At 34.7% G+C, this 18,763-nt stretch overlaps 1 protein-coding gene across 3 annotated transcripts in view; it reads right to left on the bottom strand.

The window, feature by feature from the left end:
- The window catches only part of COL11A1 (collagen type XI alpha 1 chain), a 226,869-nt gene that overhangs the window by 21,544 nt on the left and 186,562 nt on the right, over positions 1-18,763 (bottom strand). For all 3 annotated transcript variants that reach the window (XM_061411030.1, XM_061411027.1, XM_061411031.1), the window contains 8 exons: positions 13,899-13,952; positions 13,188-13,295; positions 12,847-12,900; positions 12,100-12,153; positions 11,004-11,057; positions 2,645-2,698; positions 2,401-2,508; positions 1,873-1,926 (listed from right to left, as the gene is read on the bottom strand). In XM_061411030.1, the coding sequence (XP_061267014.1) occupies positions 1,873-1,926; positions 2,401-2,508; positions 2,645-2,698; positions 11,004-11,057; positions 12,100-12,153; positions 12,847-12,900; positions 13,188-13,295; positions 13,899-13,952 (540 nt within the window). The remainder of the gene's footprint in view (positions 1-1,872; positions 1,927-2,400; positions 2,509-2,644; positions 2,699-11,003; positions 11,058-12,099; positions 12,154-12,846; positions 12,901-13,187; positions 13,296-13,898; positions 13,953-18,763) is intronic.

Raw genomic sequence — 18,763 nt, 5'->3', positions numbered from 1 at the left:
TAGAATCAGGTGGTATGTCTGATGGTTTTATTTTTAATATTAGCTGAAGGAAATCTCCAGCTTGATGCTTTTTATTACATCTGGAAAAAGGTCAGAATACTTACTGGAAAATCTGAAATAACCAAAAAAATCTTTGGCAAATTTTAGGGTGGTATTAAGGTGGAGTATTTTTTTCCGAGGCTATGGCTCTGCGCACTTAGGAATTTAGCATATCTAAGAGGAGTGTTCTCTAAATAGTGATGCAGACATGGAACTGAGGATCCTATTTTGTCAAGTCCCTGTTTCAAAGCCAGTGGGGTTGGTCATGTGCAGAGTTGATAATCTCCTCAAAATTTGATAGCTTTTATCTATTTATTAAAATAAGTGATCTTTAACTTTTCAAAGCAAGTTAAAAAAATAATCTCCATAACACTAATACCTGGAATGTTAGAGGAAATTTTTGTGATATTTAAAAAAAAAAAAAAAAGGCCAAGTTTTCCTGAATGATTAAGATTGCGGATACTAGTTTCGATGCCTTTCTCGTCACGTACATATATCTGAGGTAGTCGATATACTCATGTGAAGCAGTTTTGTAAAATTTCTATAGATAAACCTGACTATTTAAACTGATATACATTATACTTGAGGGGTTTCCCAAGTGGCTCAGGGGTAAAGAATCCACCTGCCAATGCAGAAGATGTGGGTTTGATCCCTGGGTCGGGAGGATATCCTGGAGGAGGAGATGGCAGCCCACTCCAGTATTCTTGTCTGGGAATCCCACGGACAGAAGAGCCTGGCTGGCTGCAGTCCATGAGGTTGCAGAGTTGAACACAACTGAGCAACTGAGCACATGCAGACATATTATACTTGCTACTACTACTACTAAGTCACTTCAGTCGTGTCCGACTCTGTGCGACCCCATAGATGGCCCCCTATCAGGCTCCCCGCCCCTGGGATTCTCCAAGCAAGAACACTGGAGTAGGCTGCCATTTCCTTCTCCAATGCATGAAAGTGAAAAGAGAAAGTGAAGTCGCTCAGTTGTGTCCAACTCCTAGCGACCCCATGGACTGTAGCCTTCCAGGATCCTCCATCCATGGGATTTTCTAGGCAAGAGTACTGGAGTGGGGTGCCATTGCCTTCTCCAGCATTATACTTGAATAGCACTAAATGTCTTGCTTCCTGTTTTAATTAATCCCCTTACATATTACTATTTTTGGACAATGAAGTTCAAATATCTCTACCATGAAATAGAATCTGTTACCTAGTAGGCAATAATTTTAAAGGCAGGTCTTGGATTCTCACTTTCTGCCTAAATTTTATTGCAAGGATAGCCTCTATGAACCATATGCTAGTCAACTAAATGCTTTATTGAATTTTTCAGGTGTGTTGTTTGCATATACAGTTTATGATATTAACCAAGCTTCTGTGTTGTAATAATTGTACCTCTCTTCACTCATGAGGGTTAATGCTTTATCTTTCAGCCCATATGACTCATGAACAGAACAATTTATTTGGTGAAAGAATCACTGTATGCCTGTGCCAATGCTGTTCTTTTAAATGAAGTGCCAGGAAACTAAGTGTAATTGATGCATTTAGGGGAGCCGTCCACATTTGGAAAAGAACTGGCTGGGCCATTAGTGGCATTTTATTCAAAATGGATTTTTTTTTTTCATCCAATGGACATAAGATAGGAAAGATCTTTTGATCAAGGGCATATTTTCCAAGTAAATTATCACTTGGAATTATTTTCCTCTTTTTATTTTGGTCTGAGTAATACACTTCCTTGAATACTCTACAATTTATAAACCAATTTACCAGACAAAATTTTAGGGATTCTAGCTTATAAACAATTTCATTTCTGGAATTCTAACAACAGAAAAATGTGCTACTCACCAAAGGACCAGGTGGCCCATCTTGGCCTGCAGCTCCAGGGAGACCTTGTTCTCCCTGTGGAAGAAGAAACATGACAGATTTTTTAAATTAACAGAAGCAGACATATTATTTTTCTTTAATTTTGGTAATGCAAAAAAGAAAGAAAGCAAACAACACCTATGGATTCCATCACATGGAGAACATCTACAAATATTGTAAGCAATTTTTGAGTCTTTTTACTTGCTGTTTGTATGTCTACATGCACATACACACACACTCACAGATAGATGACTGCGTGTATAAAAAGTCTTACATCTTTGAGATCTTAGGGCTTAGCTTTGTATTCTATCTTTATAATTTAGAATTTCAAAATGTACTCACTAAATAAATGACATACTTAAATATTCTCAGGGGCTCTGGCTTTAATTATTACATACTATTTACCATATATACTTATATAATAATGCTGACATAAATATTTTCATCCATAATTTTCCTTAGAAATAAGACATTATTTTCAAAATGACAACTATCAGCACAGATGCTCACCACAGGGCCAGGGATGCCCCGAAGACCCTCTGGACCAGGCTTTCCGGCCGGTCCTTGAGGACCAACCGGGCCAGTTTTTCCTGGAGGACCCTCAGCTCCTGCTTCTCCCTGTTAGAAAATAAAATATGTGGATGTATTAATAATGAAGATAGACATTTTATTATTTTATGAAAAGTACTGAAACACTTGTTGTCCAATATACACAGGAGATTTTCAAACATGATACCTATAGTGAATGTTTTACCTTAGCGCCTTTTTCACCTTGTCTTCCCTCTGCCCCTGCAGCTCCAGGAGGACCCTACAAACACAGAATTGCACTTCAAATACATATAGCATATAAAAATAGTACAACTGAGATCTTATTTATAAATACCCCAATTTAACTAGTGAGAGTCTAACAAATTGTGATTTTCTATAGCAATTTAGTTTAAGAAACTGAGAAAACTCAAAACCCCTTTGATGTACAAATTTAGAATATTAAGCACAAATGAAGCACAGATTAATACAGATAATCACATCACAATAATGTAAGGAAACAATAAAGATAAAAATTTTAAAGAAAGGTTAATGCTTAGTCACTCTTAGTGTGTTAGATACTGTTATCATTTATTATGTTGCATAGTTAGAAATTAATTGAGGGTTTCAGATTTGACTTCCATCATTATATGTGTTTTAGACTGGGTCCTTTCTTAATCTCAGAAGATCAATATGTTACACATTTTCATAAGATCATTTTCAAATTGGAATAGTACAACATTTAAAATCTTGTTGGTCAACAGATACTGACTTTTTATTCTCTGACATTATAATTTAGTGGCATGGCATCAAAATAGTATGACTTTTACAAACCTTGAATTAGAGAAAACAGAAAAAAAATATTCACACTCCATATGTCATCCAGCTGCATGGATTGCTATGGAGAAATGCTAATTATTATATATTTAAAGATTTTCATAATGCTCCTCTATACACACACATACACACACACATAGTTTTCTATCTTTGTGAGGTATTGGTCTACCTATTTCTCTTCAGTTCTTTTTTATTAGCTATGTGACTTTTAACCAATTATTAGTATTTTTGAACTTGATTTCTTTCATCCTAAAATGTTCAGTTCAGTTCAGTTGCTCAGTAGTGGTTGACACTTTGCAACCCCAAGGACTGCAGCACGCCAGGCTTCCCTGTCCATCACCAACTCCAGGAGCTTACTCAAACTCATGTCTATAAAGTAGGTGATGCCTAAAATATTATTAATAATAATTCCCTTGTTATAAAATTATTAAAAAATTTAAATGATGCAACACATGAAGAAGTATTTTGTGAACTTCCCAGTAGAGCAGTATCAAATACAGGTATGGAATCTGGTGTTTAAGAACCTAAAGCCTGGGCTCAGACTTCCTAGATTCAAATCATGGCTCTGCCGTCAACTAGCTTTGTGATCTTTGGCCAGTTACTGTGGGTGATTCGGTTTACTGCTCTGCATAATGTGTATTATAATAGCAGCTATCTCCCAGCATCATCATGAGAATTCAATGAGTTGATAAATGTAAAGGGTGTATAACAGTACCTGAGACATAAAAACACTACAAATATTAGTTACTGCTTATTATTACTAAAATGATTGGTTATTGTTATTCTATATAAATTCAATTAGAGTATTTTACCAATATTTTTCACCCTGTTGGCAACTTAAGAATCGAGGAAATAAAACTGACTTTCAAAACACATTTGCAAATATCATTTCAACAGATTATTTATTTCATACTTTTCAGGTTTATAACACCTACAAAATATGAACTCCATTTTTTAAATTACTTGTTTTAACTAGAAAATTGAAAGTCAACTAAAAAGATATTCTATAATATGATCCTGTACTATGTGGTCGGATCTTAAAATTTGACATTCAGATTTCCTTCTTACATTTTATTGGTCATCAGTGAAATATAAAACTTGACATTTCTAAACTTCATAACAAATAGGTAAAAAGGAATCATTTATATTACATAACTTCAATATAATAGTCAAGGTATCAAAGAAAACAAAAATTTTTGAAGCTAGAAATATGCTATAATTCCCACTGTATATAAATTTTGTTCCTATTCATTATTTTTAGGTCATTGATATTTTCACTTATGGCATCTCTTAGAAATCTTTCAAATCAACACAACCAGGGCATTTGGTTTGACAGTCCAATCAGTAAGAGTGCTTCTTCCCTCTCGCTGTGGTGGGATAAACAAGGTATATATTCCTAACAAATTCATTCTAAGACATAACAAATTTATGACTGGATTATAAAATATTTATTTAATTTCCACTAATTTACTGATATTTATTATTACTTAACAAACATTCACTTTCATGCATTGGAGAAGGAAATGGCAACCCACTCCAGTGTTCTTGCCTGGAGAATCCCAGGGATAGGGGTGTCTGGTGGGCTGCCATCTATGGGGTTGCACAGAGTTGGACATGACTGAAGCGACTTAGCAGCAGCAGCAGCAGCAACAAACATTAAGATTCAACCTGAAACTTAATTGTGCTGAAAATTTTTACACAAGTTCAGACATAAGTACAGGAAGTTTAAAAAGACACTACTGAGTGACTGAACTGAACTGAACTGAATGATATCTAGGAAATTGTACTATTTCATTTACCCCTAGACTTTGCTGCTTTTCATTTGTTTACTTAATTTCTGCTATGAATTGTGTTCAAAATCATCCACTAAGATTGAGATTGGAGTTTGGGGAGTGTAGAAGAAACAATATTAATCGGTGGATGCAAGGCGAGGGAGGATGAATTTCTTCCAGATGCTTTATTAATATTCTACTGGTGAATAAATGCTAACCTTTCATTTGGTCTTTAAAATCCACATTTAAAATGAGGATCAAGCACTTCATCAAATTCAGAGTTCTGTGAACTCATTTATCTCTGAGAGAGGCAATGAATATATCATCAGTAATTATTTTCTCAGTATTATCACTGTAGCTTCATCTATTATTAGACATTCCTTGTTCCTTGACCCCAAAATAAGAAATGTATAAATTCTGTAAGCAGTCTCTTGTTTACAATTCAAGCAGTAATTTGTTAACAATAATATAGGCATTGAAACTTAAGTGTATCTTTTGAATTTCATACTATTTATGCAAGAGTACTTCTCCAGAGAAGCATAAGCTTCAAATATTTCTTAGTGTTAAAGAATTGAGTCATATTTTGGTGTGCAGATTGTAGCTAAACTTATTGTGATGATTATAATGCATAAAATATCCAATCACTATGTTGTACAGTGAAACAATATAATATTGTAAGTCAATTATACATCAATTGAACATATTGGCATGACGGCTAAAATACTACTTATTCAAGTGTGCAAGTGTTAGTCTCTCAGTCCTGTCCGACTTTGTGACCCCAAGGACTGTAGCCTTTGCACATGCAATTGTCCAGGCGAGAATACTTGGAGTGGGTTGCCATTTCCTTCTCTAGGGGATCTTCCCCACCCAGGGATGGAATCTGGGTCTCCCACATTGCAGGCAGATTCTTTACCATCTGAGCCATCAGGGAAGGACAGTGGGTAAAATAGCCATAATAATTATAATTTGGGGAAGAGAAATGAGATTCAATGAATAATGGGCTTTTCTTTATTCTGTGAAGATTTTACCTTACAATAGTGACATAAAGGTAATAACTTTGAGATTGAATTTACACCCATGAACTTTATAATACAGAAGATATATAAATATCCAGCTTTAGAAAAAGCAAGTCATCAACAATCTAAAATGTAACAAAAATGTTGCTACAGCACAGCCACAAAATTGTGATTTAATAGAAAGTTTTTTCATCCCAAGGGCTTCCCTAGTGGCTCAGACTGTAAAGCGTCTCTCTGCAATGCAGGAGACCCAGGTTCGACCCCTGGGTTGGGAAGATCCCCTGGAGAAGGAAATGGCAGCCCACTCCAGTATTCTTGCCTGGAAAATCCCATGGACCTGGAGCTGCGTAGGCTACCATCCATGGGGTCACAAAGAGTCGGACACAACTGAGCGACTTCACTTTCACTTTTTCATCCCAAAAGGATTTATTTCTTCTTTGAATGAATGCCTAATGTCTATCCTGGTGGAAATCCACATTAAATGACTTTGGTCTGTTCTTTATCTCATTTTTCCCATTTTTCTCTTATTCTTTATATATTTTTTCTAGATGAAACAGGTTTATTTTTAAGAAAGACTACAGTGAAAATGGATAATGTAATTTTTCTAAGAGAATAGGCAGTTTTCTTAAAAAAATAAAACTAAACAATGCCTATGGACATACTTGTTTTAGTCATGTCTTTCTCAGATATCTGCATTAAACAGAGAGGCAAGGACTTAAGGCAATGAATTAGTTGCTGTACTATTATGAAGTAATGAGTGTTCTAATTGGAAAATGTTTCATAAAACATGATACAATAAATACTTCTTGTAAATCAGTAATCACTGCTATGTAAGATTTTTCTTGCTGTGAGAAATATACATTATATAAGATACACAATGGGCTTCTCTGGTGGCTCAGCTGGTAAAGAATTCGCCTGCAATGCAGGAAACCCCAGTTTGATTCCTGGGTCAGGAAGATCCACTGGAGAAGGGATAGGCTACCCACTCCAGTATTCTTGGGCTTCCCTGGTGGCTCAATTGGTAAAGAATCCACCTGCAATGCGGAAGACCAGGGTTCAATCCCTGAGTTGGGAAGATCCCCTGGAGAAGGGAAAGGCTACCCACTCAAGTATTCTTGCTTGCAGAATCCCATGGACAGAGAAGCCTGATTGGCTATAGTCCATGGGATTGCAGAGTCAGAAACGACTGAGCAACTAACACTTTCACTTCACTTTCAAAATATACAATATAGTCCTTTCCACTATTCACATTTTACAATATTTTTCTTCAATTTACACAATCTTCCACACATGCTGCAAATAATTAAAACTTTCTTAGATGCCAGAAATGTACTGTGCATGGAGAATGTAAGAAAAATGGTGAAACTCTAGCAATCCACAAAGCTTAAAGAGAGAAGACAATATTAACAAATACAGTACATTGTAAAACACAGGGAGATGAAATAGGTGTACGAGAAAGGTATACTGATCTAGTTTGGCAATAGGAAGGCTTTCCTAAGAACCTAATATCTGATCTTTATCTTACGGTAGGTAGATATGGAAAGGATGTTTCCTTATAACACTTTATCTTCTGACCATTCACATCCATGCATAAAGGCATAGGCTCATATATGTTATATATGAGCATATAGAGTTGGTTAGAATTTCCTCTATATTTGTATCAATTAATAACATCAGTTATTGCTTTAATTTTTTGTCAATTTTCCTTTGGCAAAAATGAGATAAACTCCTTAAAATTCCATTTGGTATATGCATTTTCAAATTATAATGTTTAAATCAGTTTAGTCATCTGTAGATTTTTCTTTTTCAGTATAAGGGTTTTGAACTAGCTCTTGGTTTCAAACAGCCATAATGGTAACTGGAGCATTAAAATCCAATGGCTTATTGATACAAACTGTAGTCTTCTAGTGCCTTAAGGAAATATATGTTTATTCTCAAGTATTAAAATGCATGACAGAAGGTACATGTACTACAAATGGCAACTTAATTTTCCTACCTGTTCAATAACTGTTAGAATGATGTTTCTTAATACCACTGCTACTCACAACATTCCGATCAATATTCTATCAGGGAAGTTTATTATCATTTATTTGTAAGATTCCCTCAAGGGAAGTAAAATACTTTTCAACACATTTCTATTCATTGTTATTTCTGCTATGAGATGTTATAGCAAAATTGTTACTGATCTACTTTTGTGTTGTGTCCAATGCAGGGAAACAAAGGATAAGAGAAATATTAATTTCCACAAATTACATACAAAGCTTATTTAAAATTATACTTTCCAGATGAATTAAAGGGAAATAAATGGTAAGGAAATTCCATATTCAATTAAGTCATAAGTGTATAGATCAGATATTATAATTATTGTATAGGAATGTTTTTGCTGTTTCCACAAAGGTGATTTTAAATGCTTTGAATTGTGGTGTTGCAGAAGACTCTTGAGAGTCTCTTAGGCTGCAAGGAGATCCAACCAGTCCATCCTAAAGGAGATCAGTCCTGGGTGCTCATTGGAAGGACTGGTGTTGAAGCTGAAAGTCCAATACTTTGGCCACCTGATGTGAAAAGCTGACTCATTTGAAAAGACTAGATGCTGGGAAAGATTGAGGGCAGGAGAAGGGGATGATAGAGGATGAGATGGTTGGATGGCATCACTGACTCAATGGACATGGGTTTGGGTGGCCTCTGGCAGTTGGTGATGGACAGGGAGGCCTGGTGTGCTGCGGTTCATGGGGTCGCAAAGAGTCGGACACGACTGAGCGACTGAACTGAACTGAATTTTAAATTGATTCTTGCATCAAAGACAATACTGCCTGCTGGCTGAATGCAAAAGCTAGTGAAGCCAGAATTCTACCCACTCCAGTATTCTGGCCTGGAGAATTCCATGGACTGTATAATCCATGGGGTCACAAAGAGTTGGACATGACTGAGCGACTTGCACTTCACTTATCTCTTCAGGCTCAGGAGTTTGTGCTCGTTCAGTACATAAGCAAGGTGACTTCACAGACATACAGCAAAGTTCCCAAATACTTCCTTTGCACATTTCTAAAACTAGGTCTAAATCCCTGTTGCTCAGCAAATCCATGTTATTGTTATATGCAGTCATCATGAATTTAATGCTCTGTTTTCTGGCAGTAGTTCTCATAGGAAATTCCTTTACAGTTTATGTTACATGATTTTATATGCATTTACATCAAATAAGTAAATAATACAAATATGTATTCACCTCAACAGAATCACAGTATTCTATATTTCAAAAATGTAATTAATTATGAAGTTATAAATTCATTGCTAATGAACTTTCATGTCAAATTACAGAACTCAGAAATTAGAAGAAAATGTCTACCTCATCTGTACATTTTAATTAACATGCTTGTTTCATTTATAAATGATGCTGTAATTCAAAACTTGTATTTAACTCCTTAGGAAGAGCATTCACTCTTTGAACTCTTGATAAATCCAGATATTAGATGTGATGATTTAAATATACATTTATTAATTTCACTCCAGCATTGAATATTATTTTTCCCACTTTATAAATGAGAAAATTAAGACTCAAAGAAATTAACTTATTCTAAGTTGTATTTCTGGGCTTCCCAGGTGGTGCTAGTGGTAAAGAACCTGCCTGCTAATGCAGGAGACTTAAGAGAGGGGGTTTAATCTCTGGGTAAGGAAGATCCCCTGGAGAAGGTCATGGCAACCCACTCCAATATTCTTGTCTGGAGAATCCCATGGACAGAGGACCCTGGCAGGCTACAGTCTGTAGGGTCACAAAGGGTCGAACACAACTGAGTGATTGAGAATGTATGTAAGAATAATAGCCCAATGGTTGTTTTGAGATATATTTCTTTTTCTATCAAGATTATGCTTTTGGCCTGCTAACAAAAAGAAAACAAGCAAACAAATAAAATAATAATGAGAAAGAAAAGGAGGAAGAGGAGGAGAAAAGTTAAAACAGGCACTTGGTCAGTGGGATAAAATTGTATTCAAAGACAATATTTACTACAAACTAAGTTCATTCTGGCAGAGAAGTGTTTGGTTGTAAATATTAACTCAAATTTATATCCTGAGTGCATGGTAAGTCACTTCAGTTGTGTCTGACTTTTTGCAGTCCCACAGATTGTAGCCTGCCAGGCTCCTCTGATCCTGAGAGATGGAATTAAAACCTGTTCATACTCTGTGTATAGGAAGATGTATAGTATGAATACTTCCTAGTATAAAGCTACCCTAGAAAACAAGCGTGGCCCCAACTGCTCTGTGCTTTTGAATTATTGAAGAGGAAATAAGACTATGAAACACATTTTAATGTTTACCACATATTCTGTTCATGGATAGGTTAAAAAATAGACTAAAGAAGGTGCAGGAGAGCACTGGATATTGATAGAAGAGCTGCAAGAGGCAGGTCTACAGGATTGTTTTATTATAAAAACAGTATAATAATAGGGACAAAGCAATAAAGCAAATCTCCTAGGTTCCTTTGTAGCCAATATTTTGAACACGATTTTTATATTTTACTATAGTTCTTTTTTAAAATACAGCCATTGTTTCCAAATCAGAGTAGTTTGACAGTGTAAAGCAATCTAACATGCTGATTTCTGAGCTCATACTATTGATACTGTAATAAGGTTTCTATAATTCTTTCAAGAAGCACCGGAATTCAGGCACCACCATGAGCTGAAGTTCAGGGTATCAGCAGAGTCTTTTAAAAAGCCTGTGACATTTTTACAGAGGAGGAGACCTAAGCACAGAGAAGTGTAAAACTACTTTTCATGGTGACAGATTAAATCTGTCAATTAAAGTGTGTTCTACATTAACAATTATTTTGACAAATTCAGGAAATTATTCTCTAAGACTTATATATTTCAGTACCATTAAAATGTTGCCTACAGCTTATATATATTATATAAATTTATACACAGAATGGATAATTAGTAGATATTTCAAATAAAGAATTTTTAAAACTTACTCTTTTACCAGGAGGACCTGGTGGGCCAGCCTCACCAGATGGGCCAGGAGGACCCTATAAAATGTGAAAAAAATATCTTTTAAAGCAATTTTATGGGTATTATTTTATGGCTCCCAGCACTGTTCAAAATCTGGACTGAAACCAACATGCTTTTTTCATTTCTCCACATCTATTTCCTGGAATATCTCATCCCTATTTCAGATACTTAAACTTCCTCCAGATATCTATAATTATAAGTGCTAAATTTATATGGAAAACTTCTTCATATAAATAGAAGAAAAAAAGTGGAATTGAATTCCTTCTATTTAAAACTGTTTTTTAACTGTTAATTTATATCTGAAAAATATCCAGTCGGTGTACTAATTAATAGAACCATGTGGTTAATAATTCTATTTGTATCACATACATCTGTGAACTATGAATCTATATCTCTAATTTTATCTTGTGCAACACTACCCTTTTTTATGCAAAGGAGAACACAACATGCTGGGATATGACCCACAAGTCTTATTCACACAGAATAAGCCTATATATCTGTGACTGCAAACATCCAGCGGATATGACTCTAGAGACAGAGTTATGTTCAGAGTGCAGTTTGTCTTTCATTCCTAGTTAAGTAAGCACCCTCCTTACTTCTTCCTTAAATACTACATGTGGCCGAAGCCTCCTGCTGTATTTCCCAAATTAAAAAAATTTCAAAAATAGTCCAATAATGCTGTTATTTAGGTTAGAAATTGAAGTAATTCATCCTAATAATAGGCTGATAACCTTGTTTTCTTCATTTAAGTCTCACTTGTGAGTTTAAAATGATTTTCCACTTAACACAACTGCAGAAAGATGAATGTGATCTGGTGTGACAAAATCACTATTATGATACAGCTTTAGTTTTTATTACAAAGGCTCTGCTTATATTTCTTAAATTGTATCAAGTAAGAAACATTCCATGGAAGACTGAACTTAAACTGGAGTTCAAATATAACTGATAGTTCATTAAGAAAAATATGTGCACATTTAACTATGCTTTTGAGAGCCTGATTACTTCTTTAAAATATCTTGAGACTCTGCAGAGACTAAATAAAATAGTGTGCTTACTTACCGGTTGTCCAGGATCTCCATCTTCACCCTTGTCACCACCAACACCATCTTGACCCTATAATCAGCAAAAGAAAATGAACCCAGGTATTTCTCACCATTAACTCACTTTTATCAGGGAAAAAAAGATATGATGTACCAGCTTAGTCCTTAAGATAAATTATTACCTGATAGACAAGAGTATCATTATATTCTTTCAGTTGTTCTTATTTTTAAGAATTGTAGAATCTCTTACTTTTACCATAAAATTTATGAAATTTCTTTCATATGAAATTAAAAAATATATAGTGTGCTCTGAATATAAGGAAAGGGGAAGATATAATTATTATACAAGAAGGGTGCATCCTTTAACTATGAACAAATATGATGCAGTTTGAGATATTTAGATCTTAGAACAGACTGAGGTAAAAGCAGAACTCCTATAATTTTGAAATAAAAGTAATGCTGCTCAGTTCAGTTCAGTTCAGTTGCTCAGTCGTGTCTGACTCTTTGCTGCTACTCAGATAATTAATATGTACAACCCAGCAAAATCTGGAACACTAACCCAATGAAGAGATAATGATAATCATGCAACGCAAGTCTAATAATCTTCAAATACATAAATTTTTGTTCTGGTACACGTGGCTACAGTTTACATCTTTCTTTTCTTCCTAATTTTGAGGATCCACTGAAGTAATTAAGGCTTTTCTTTAATTATTTACTGGGAAGATTCCTCATGAAAATAATTCTTTTGTTTTCTCATGATACTTACTGCAGGGCCAGGCTCACCAGGAGGACCAGGATCTCCAGGAAAACCAACAGGACCCTAAGATAATGTTTTAAAAGGAAATAATGAAAAATAGTTTCATAAAAAGTCATGATATTCTGAAGTTTAAGAGGTAAAAGTCATGGCGAAACCATATAAAATATCTTTCTTCTGCTAGAATTCTTTTTTTAAATGGTATGAATTAAGAATGCTTATGAATATATAAAATGAAGAAAAGTTAACTTCACCAACTATGGGCCAAAGTCTCATGATTTCTAGTCTTTCTATGAAAAGTTTCAAGGAGCTTTGCCACAGATTTCACTTTAAAGAGGACCAGCGTCACTCACCGGATTACCCTTAGGGCCATCATCACCTGGCGGTCCCTTAGCACCAGGAGGTCCAGCAGCACCCGGGGGACCAGCTTCTCCTTTCTCTCCTCTTTCTCCTTTGGGACCCTACGCAACATAAGAAAAACACCTGATTCTCTTGCAAGCTTTAAAACAGCTTCTTAACCTCAGCATATTAGGTCAGGCGCTTCTCTGCTGTGGGAGCCTGTCTTCCTGCATTGCGAGACATTTGCCACCATCCAGGTGTTATTACGTAGATGCCAGCAGTTATCCTTCCTCCAAGAGTGGCAACCAACAATGTCTCCAGACATGGCCAAATGTTTTCTGGAAGTCAAGGTCACCCTCAGTTTAAACCAATCTAAGTCAGAATAGTACCATCCTAATACAATTCATATATAATCCCTTGATGTAGCAGGGTTTGTTCTTTTGTGGATAGTCCACGAAAGATATGTGCAATAAATATCTTACAGTTCTTAATGTTCTAATTTATGCATATGTAATATTTTTTAAATTTCTGTGTGAGTCAAAAATATGCAGAGGATAGGCAAAATTATTAAATAAAAAGGCTCTGCAGTTGTGATGATTCTTAATGGACTGGAAAGGGAAACCAAGTAACTGAATCACATCTAGGAGTTAAGTTCCATGTTTAAAATACTCTGAAAGAAATATCTTATCCCTAAAACACTATATTGACAATAAGCCAGCACTTACACCTGTGCCTGCTTCCCCAGGAGGCCCTGGGTTCCCTGCTTCTCCAGGTTCACCCTGTAAAGAAGAGAAATGAGTTGTCAGAACACAGAAACGATGTTTTGCATTTGTAAAATTGCCTTCAATGATGACCATGACACTTTAAACCAGCCCTTAACTCATTATGTTGTTTAAAAAGCAGGGACAACTTTGATAAAAATAAGGAACTTTTTCTGTTACTGACCTTAATACTTTTATTTCTCAACTGGGGAGATATTAATAGAACTGAATATGCTGGATGCTACAATTCTCATCACTTAGTTAATAGCCAGAATATTAAGCCAAGTTACCACCAAAGCACACAAAACAGACATTCACATGTTTCCTAAAAACTCTGTATTGTGTTGCATCAATATTCACATTACAATTAAACTTATGGATTAAACAATTTAAAAATGTTTTCTCTCTAAAATATTAATTTGCTCTAATCAAACAATTTGGTAGTATTTTGATAATCCTATCAAATTAGTTAGTAGAGGTCTGAAGAGGTATAAAGTGGAGCTATAAATAAATACAAAAAGACTATAAGATGCATATTGATACTTAGATACTAATTAAAATTTCTTCTTTTGAGCCTCTCTCTCTCTCTCTCTCTCTCTCTCTCTATATATATATATATATATATATATATAGTTAAGTCGCTAGGTCATGACTGACCCTTTTGCAGTCCCGTGGACTATAGCCTGCCAAGTTCCTCTATCCATGGAATTCTCTAGGAAAGAATGCTGGAGTGGGTTGCCATTTCCCTCTCTTACGTGTGTGTGTGTGTGTATACATTTCCTTCTCCAATATATATACTTCCCCAATATATATAGGTAGTTTTTATGATTTCTATATATAGATATGGATGGTTATTTTCTGACTCAGTGGAATAATAAATAAACCTCCTAGACTAATAGATTTTCTCTTGTGAAAGTCTGTTATTAACTCTTCATACTTAGAAATGCATACAAACACAATATTCTGTTCAAGTAATCATTCAAGTGAAGTAATAGAGTACATTGATGTGCCATGCATGTTTCTATGCAAAACCCATAGTAGTAGAAACTCTGAAATAAAAATTATTCTAATTAAAAAAAATGAGGCCTGAATTTCCTTTAATTTTTAACTTGGCTATTTCTAATGTTCCTGGCACAAACCAACTGTTCATGAATTTGTTTGAAATCAAATATAAACATAATTCCAAGGGAGAGACTATTTTGTGTACACAATTTCTTATTCTTTGAGAATATGTACATATTTTAACTTTTGAAATTGTCTGCATAATGAGGGAAGAGATCAAGTACTTTCTAAGAATTTATTAGTACTATTATTGTGTATAAATTATTTTCTCTCTCAAGATAAGTAGAAAATATTTCCAATTATCGTGAATAAACTTTATAAGTAAAATATTATATTTACATTATTTTCAAAGCAATGAATAATTCAGCAATCCCAGGATGATGGAATAAAATGTAGGTGATATTTTAAGGGTCATTATTCACATATTTGAAAAAACTTAAGTGTTTTTCCATTCAAATCAAATGTAAAATGTCCATATTAAATTCATTGTATGGAATGTATATAGTATACTGCATGGAGAAGGCAATGGCAACCCACTCCAGTACTCTTGCCTGGAAAATCCCATGGACGGAGGGGCCTGGTAGGCTGCAGTCCATGGGGTCGCTAGGAATCAGACACGACTGAGCAACTTCACTTTCACTTTTCACTGTCATGCATTGGAGAAGGAAATGGCAACCCACTCTTGCCTGGAGAATCCCAGGGACGGGGGAGCCTGGTGGGCTGCCGTCTATGGGGTCGCACGGAGTCGGATACGACTGAAGCGACTTAGCAGCAGCAGCAGCAGCATACTGCATAACCTCAATTAGATGGAATTTAAAAAAGCCAAGCTCACCCAAGCAGAGAGTAGATTGGTTGTCACCAGGGGTTGGAGACTGGAGCCATGGGGAGATGTTAGTCAAAGGGTTCAAAATTTCAGATACTCAAGATGAATAAGTTCTAGAGATCTAATATGTAGCAGTATGACTAAATATATATGAAAATTACATTTTTGGTTATATTATAGACAAATGTGCACAATAGCAATTACTTAAGATGATCTTAATATTATCTCTAAAGATCCCATTTAAAATTGAAAAAGGATGGAACAAGATCACAAGTAAAGCGATAATACAGTGAAACAAGACTAGATTATATAAATTAAATATTTCTAGTATCAACAAGGCTATACCATGCTTATTCTAAGTAATAGTAGTGTATTTACAATAATGTAAATTCTATGAAGACCACTGGTATATGAAAGAGGTGGTAGATTATACAATTATTACTTATCATTTAACCATTTTATCCCATTCTATAACACACTTGTTCAGATTAAAGCCCCCTTCAGAAGGGACAGCAAATTACTCTGTCTGCCTCAATTTATAAAATATGCATTCATTGTTTTGAGGAAAATACTAAAGTACAAAATCCATCAATAGCAAATATATATTACACAGAAAACAAGTTAAATTTATTTAAGCAAAGTGCAGCATGACTAAAGTAGCTTAGCTTTTCTTTTTTCTATTGAATTTGGGACTGAATATAAATTTCCAGCATAGAAATGAGAAAGCATTCAAATCAAATCAGATTCGATCTCAAAAATCTGTAATCTACATCAAAGTATACCCTAGATTCAAAGTATAGTCAGAATCTATACCCTCGATTCTGAAGAAAAAAGAAAATTAGGATTTTATTTCTATCTTGCTGTCACATAGAAATGTTTTTAAATAGAGAAAAATAAAACTCTGTTTTTTTTTTAAGTACAACAAATTTAGATGTTTTAATTGTAAGTCAAACACCTATCCTGACTGACCGAATTATTCTATGAAGATGCAAAAGTGGCCAGATATTACCAGATAGACTTTAAGCAAATGGAAACAGTATGGGAAGGGAATTTCCCAAAGCTCCAAACATCTGGCATCCATGCTTATCTTCTAGAGTAGGGCAGAGGATAAAACCATTAAAGAAGCAACTTAAGTACTTAACAGTATTCCCACTGTACCCAAAAGCTTTAGGAAACAAAATAAGCTGAAAAAGTTGTAAAATGATTTTAGAATTTGTTATATGGGCAGAAAACTAAAATTAGAGACTAGTCTTCACAATTATTTGTTCAGTATTAGAACCAAAAGAAGATGATGCAAAGGGAAGAAAGAGGAAAGGCATGGGCTACCTTCATCTGTCTATTACTGTGATACCATCAGATAGCCATCTTCTCTTCTGTTAGTCTTCCTATGTCAACTGAACTCAAAGAAAAAGTTCTTTGAATTCCATTCTCAATTTATCTGCATTTTTTTAAACAGAAACTTTAAGAATATAAACCAAGAGTTAGTCAATCAGAATTAAAGAACCAGCCTTCTTATGAAGCAAGAATTAGATGAAAGTCAAAGTGTTAGTCGCTCACTCATGGTGTCTGACTTTGCAACTCCATGAACTGTAGCCCACCAGGCTCCGCTGTCCATGGGATTCCCCAGACAAGAATACTGGAAGGGGTTGCCATTTCCTTCTCCAGGGGAAGAATTAGATAATAGTTTCAACTATTTCTAATTTAGTAATTAATAAACTATTTAAATAGGCAATTATATAAAATTAATTATAATCAAAATGCTAGAATGTGGGTGTTGGGAAGAAATAAACACTAAAGTACTAGATTCTCAACCAATTACATATCTTTTCTGAGGACTAAATCTTTTAACAAAAATAAATCATGAATGTAATATATGGTACATCAAAATTTTTGAGACTAAACAACAGAATCATTTTTATGATAAGTCTATACTTCTGATATTTATTAACAAAACTGAAGCAAACACAGGAAATTTCTAAATTTTTTCCACTGCATATTTTATAGCATGACATTTCTATGCCTCAAACTAATGAAGAATTTATTTTTTAAGTAAAACAATATTAATGTTAATTTTCTTGAAAGCTCTTTTAAGAAATGAGAGTGAATGCATAAATAACAAATAAGAGAATCATTTTATCATTTTTATAAAAAGGAAAAGCAGATATTTTAAATAAAATCATTTTCATGATAAAAGGAAACTATTCAGAGCCCAGATATTATATCAATGTCAACTATTTTGAAAAGTGCCAAAGACAGTATTAGTAATGAAAAAAGTAAAGTAAATTGAAGTCACTCAGTTGTGTCCGACTCTTTGCGATCCCATGGACTGAAGCCTGCCAGGCTCCTCCATCCATGGGATTTCCAGGCAAGAATACTGGAGTGGGTTGCCATTTCCTTCTCCAAGGGATCTTCCCAATCCAGGATTGAACCCAGGTCTCCTGCACTGCAGGCAGACTCTACTGTCTGAGACACTAGGGAAGCTCAATTAGTAATGAAAATACAATTACTGTATTTAGTAATGAAAATTTAGTAAATTTAGTAATGAAAATACATATTTGGACAATTTTGTCCAAATATCACAAAATAAATGATTAATTCTTTTGTATTGTGAAGGATTCTTTTCTCCCTTTTAAGTCAGTTGCATCAACCAATCTCTTCTATTTTCAGTAGAATGTTACTACAGACACAGTCTAATCAAATATACCTGGGTTAAAGTGGATCTTGATTTAGTCACTTTCTATTGACAAAACTTTGATGAAATTACTGATATTCTCTATATTCTGCACACTTAGCCTAAAAATGTGGATAAAATATTATCATCATGGGGTGGTTTTGTTAATTACCGGGAGTAATCCATTTATACCACCCAGCACCATACCTGGCAATAAAAAATGTTACACCTCTAAATCATTTTACTTTTAATTTATTTCACTATCACAGAAGA

This window comes from Bos javanicus, chromosome 3 (assembly GCF_032452875.1).
Source record: "Bos javanicus breed banteng chromosome 3, ARS-OSU_banteng_1.0, whole genome shotgun sequence".
NCBI lineage: Eukaryota > Metazoa > Chordata > Mammalia > Artiodactyla > Bovidae > Bos > Bos javanicus.
The sequence above is the reverse complement of the archived record's forward strand: the minus strand, read 5'-3'. Positions and strand labels throughout refer to the sequence as shown.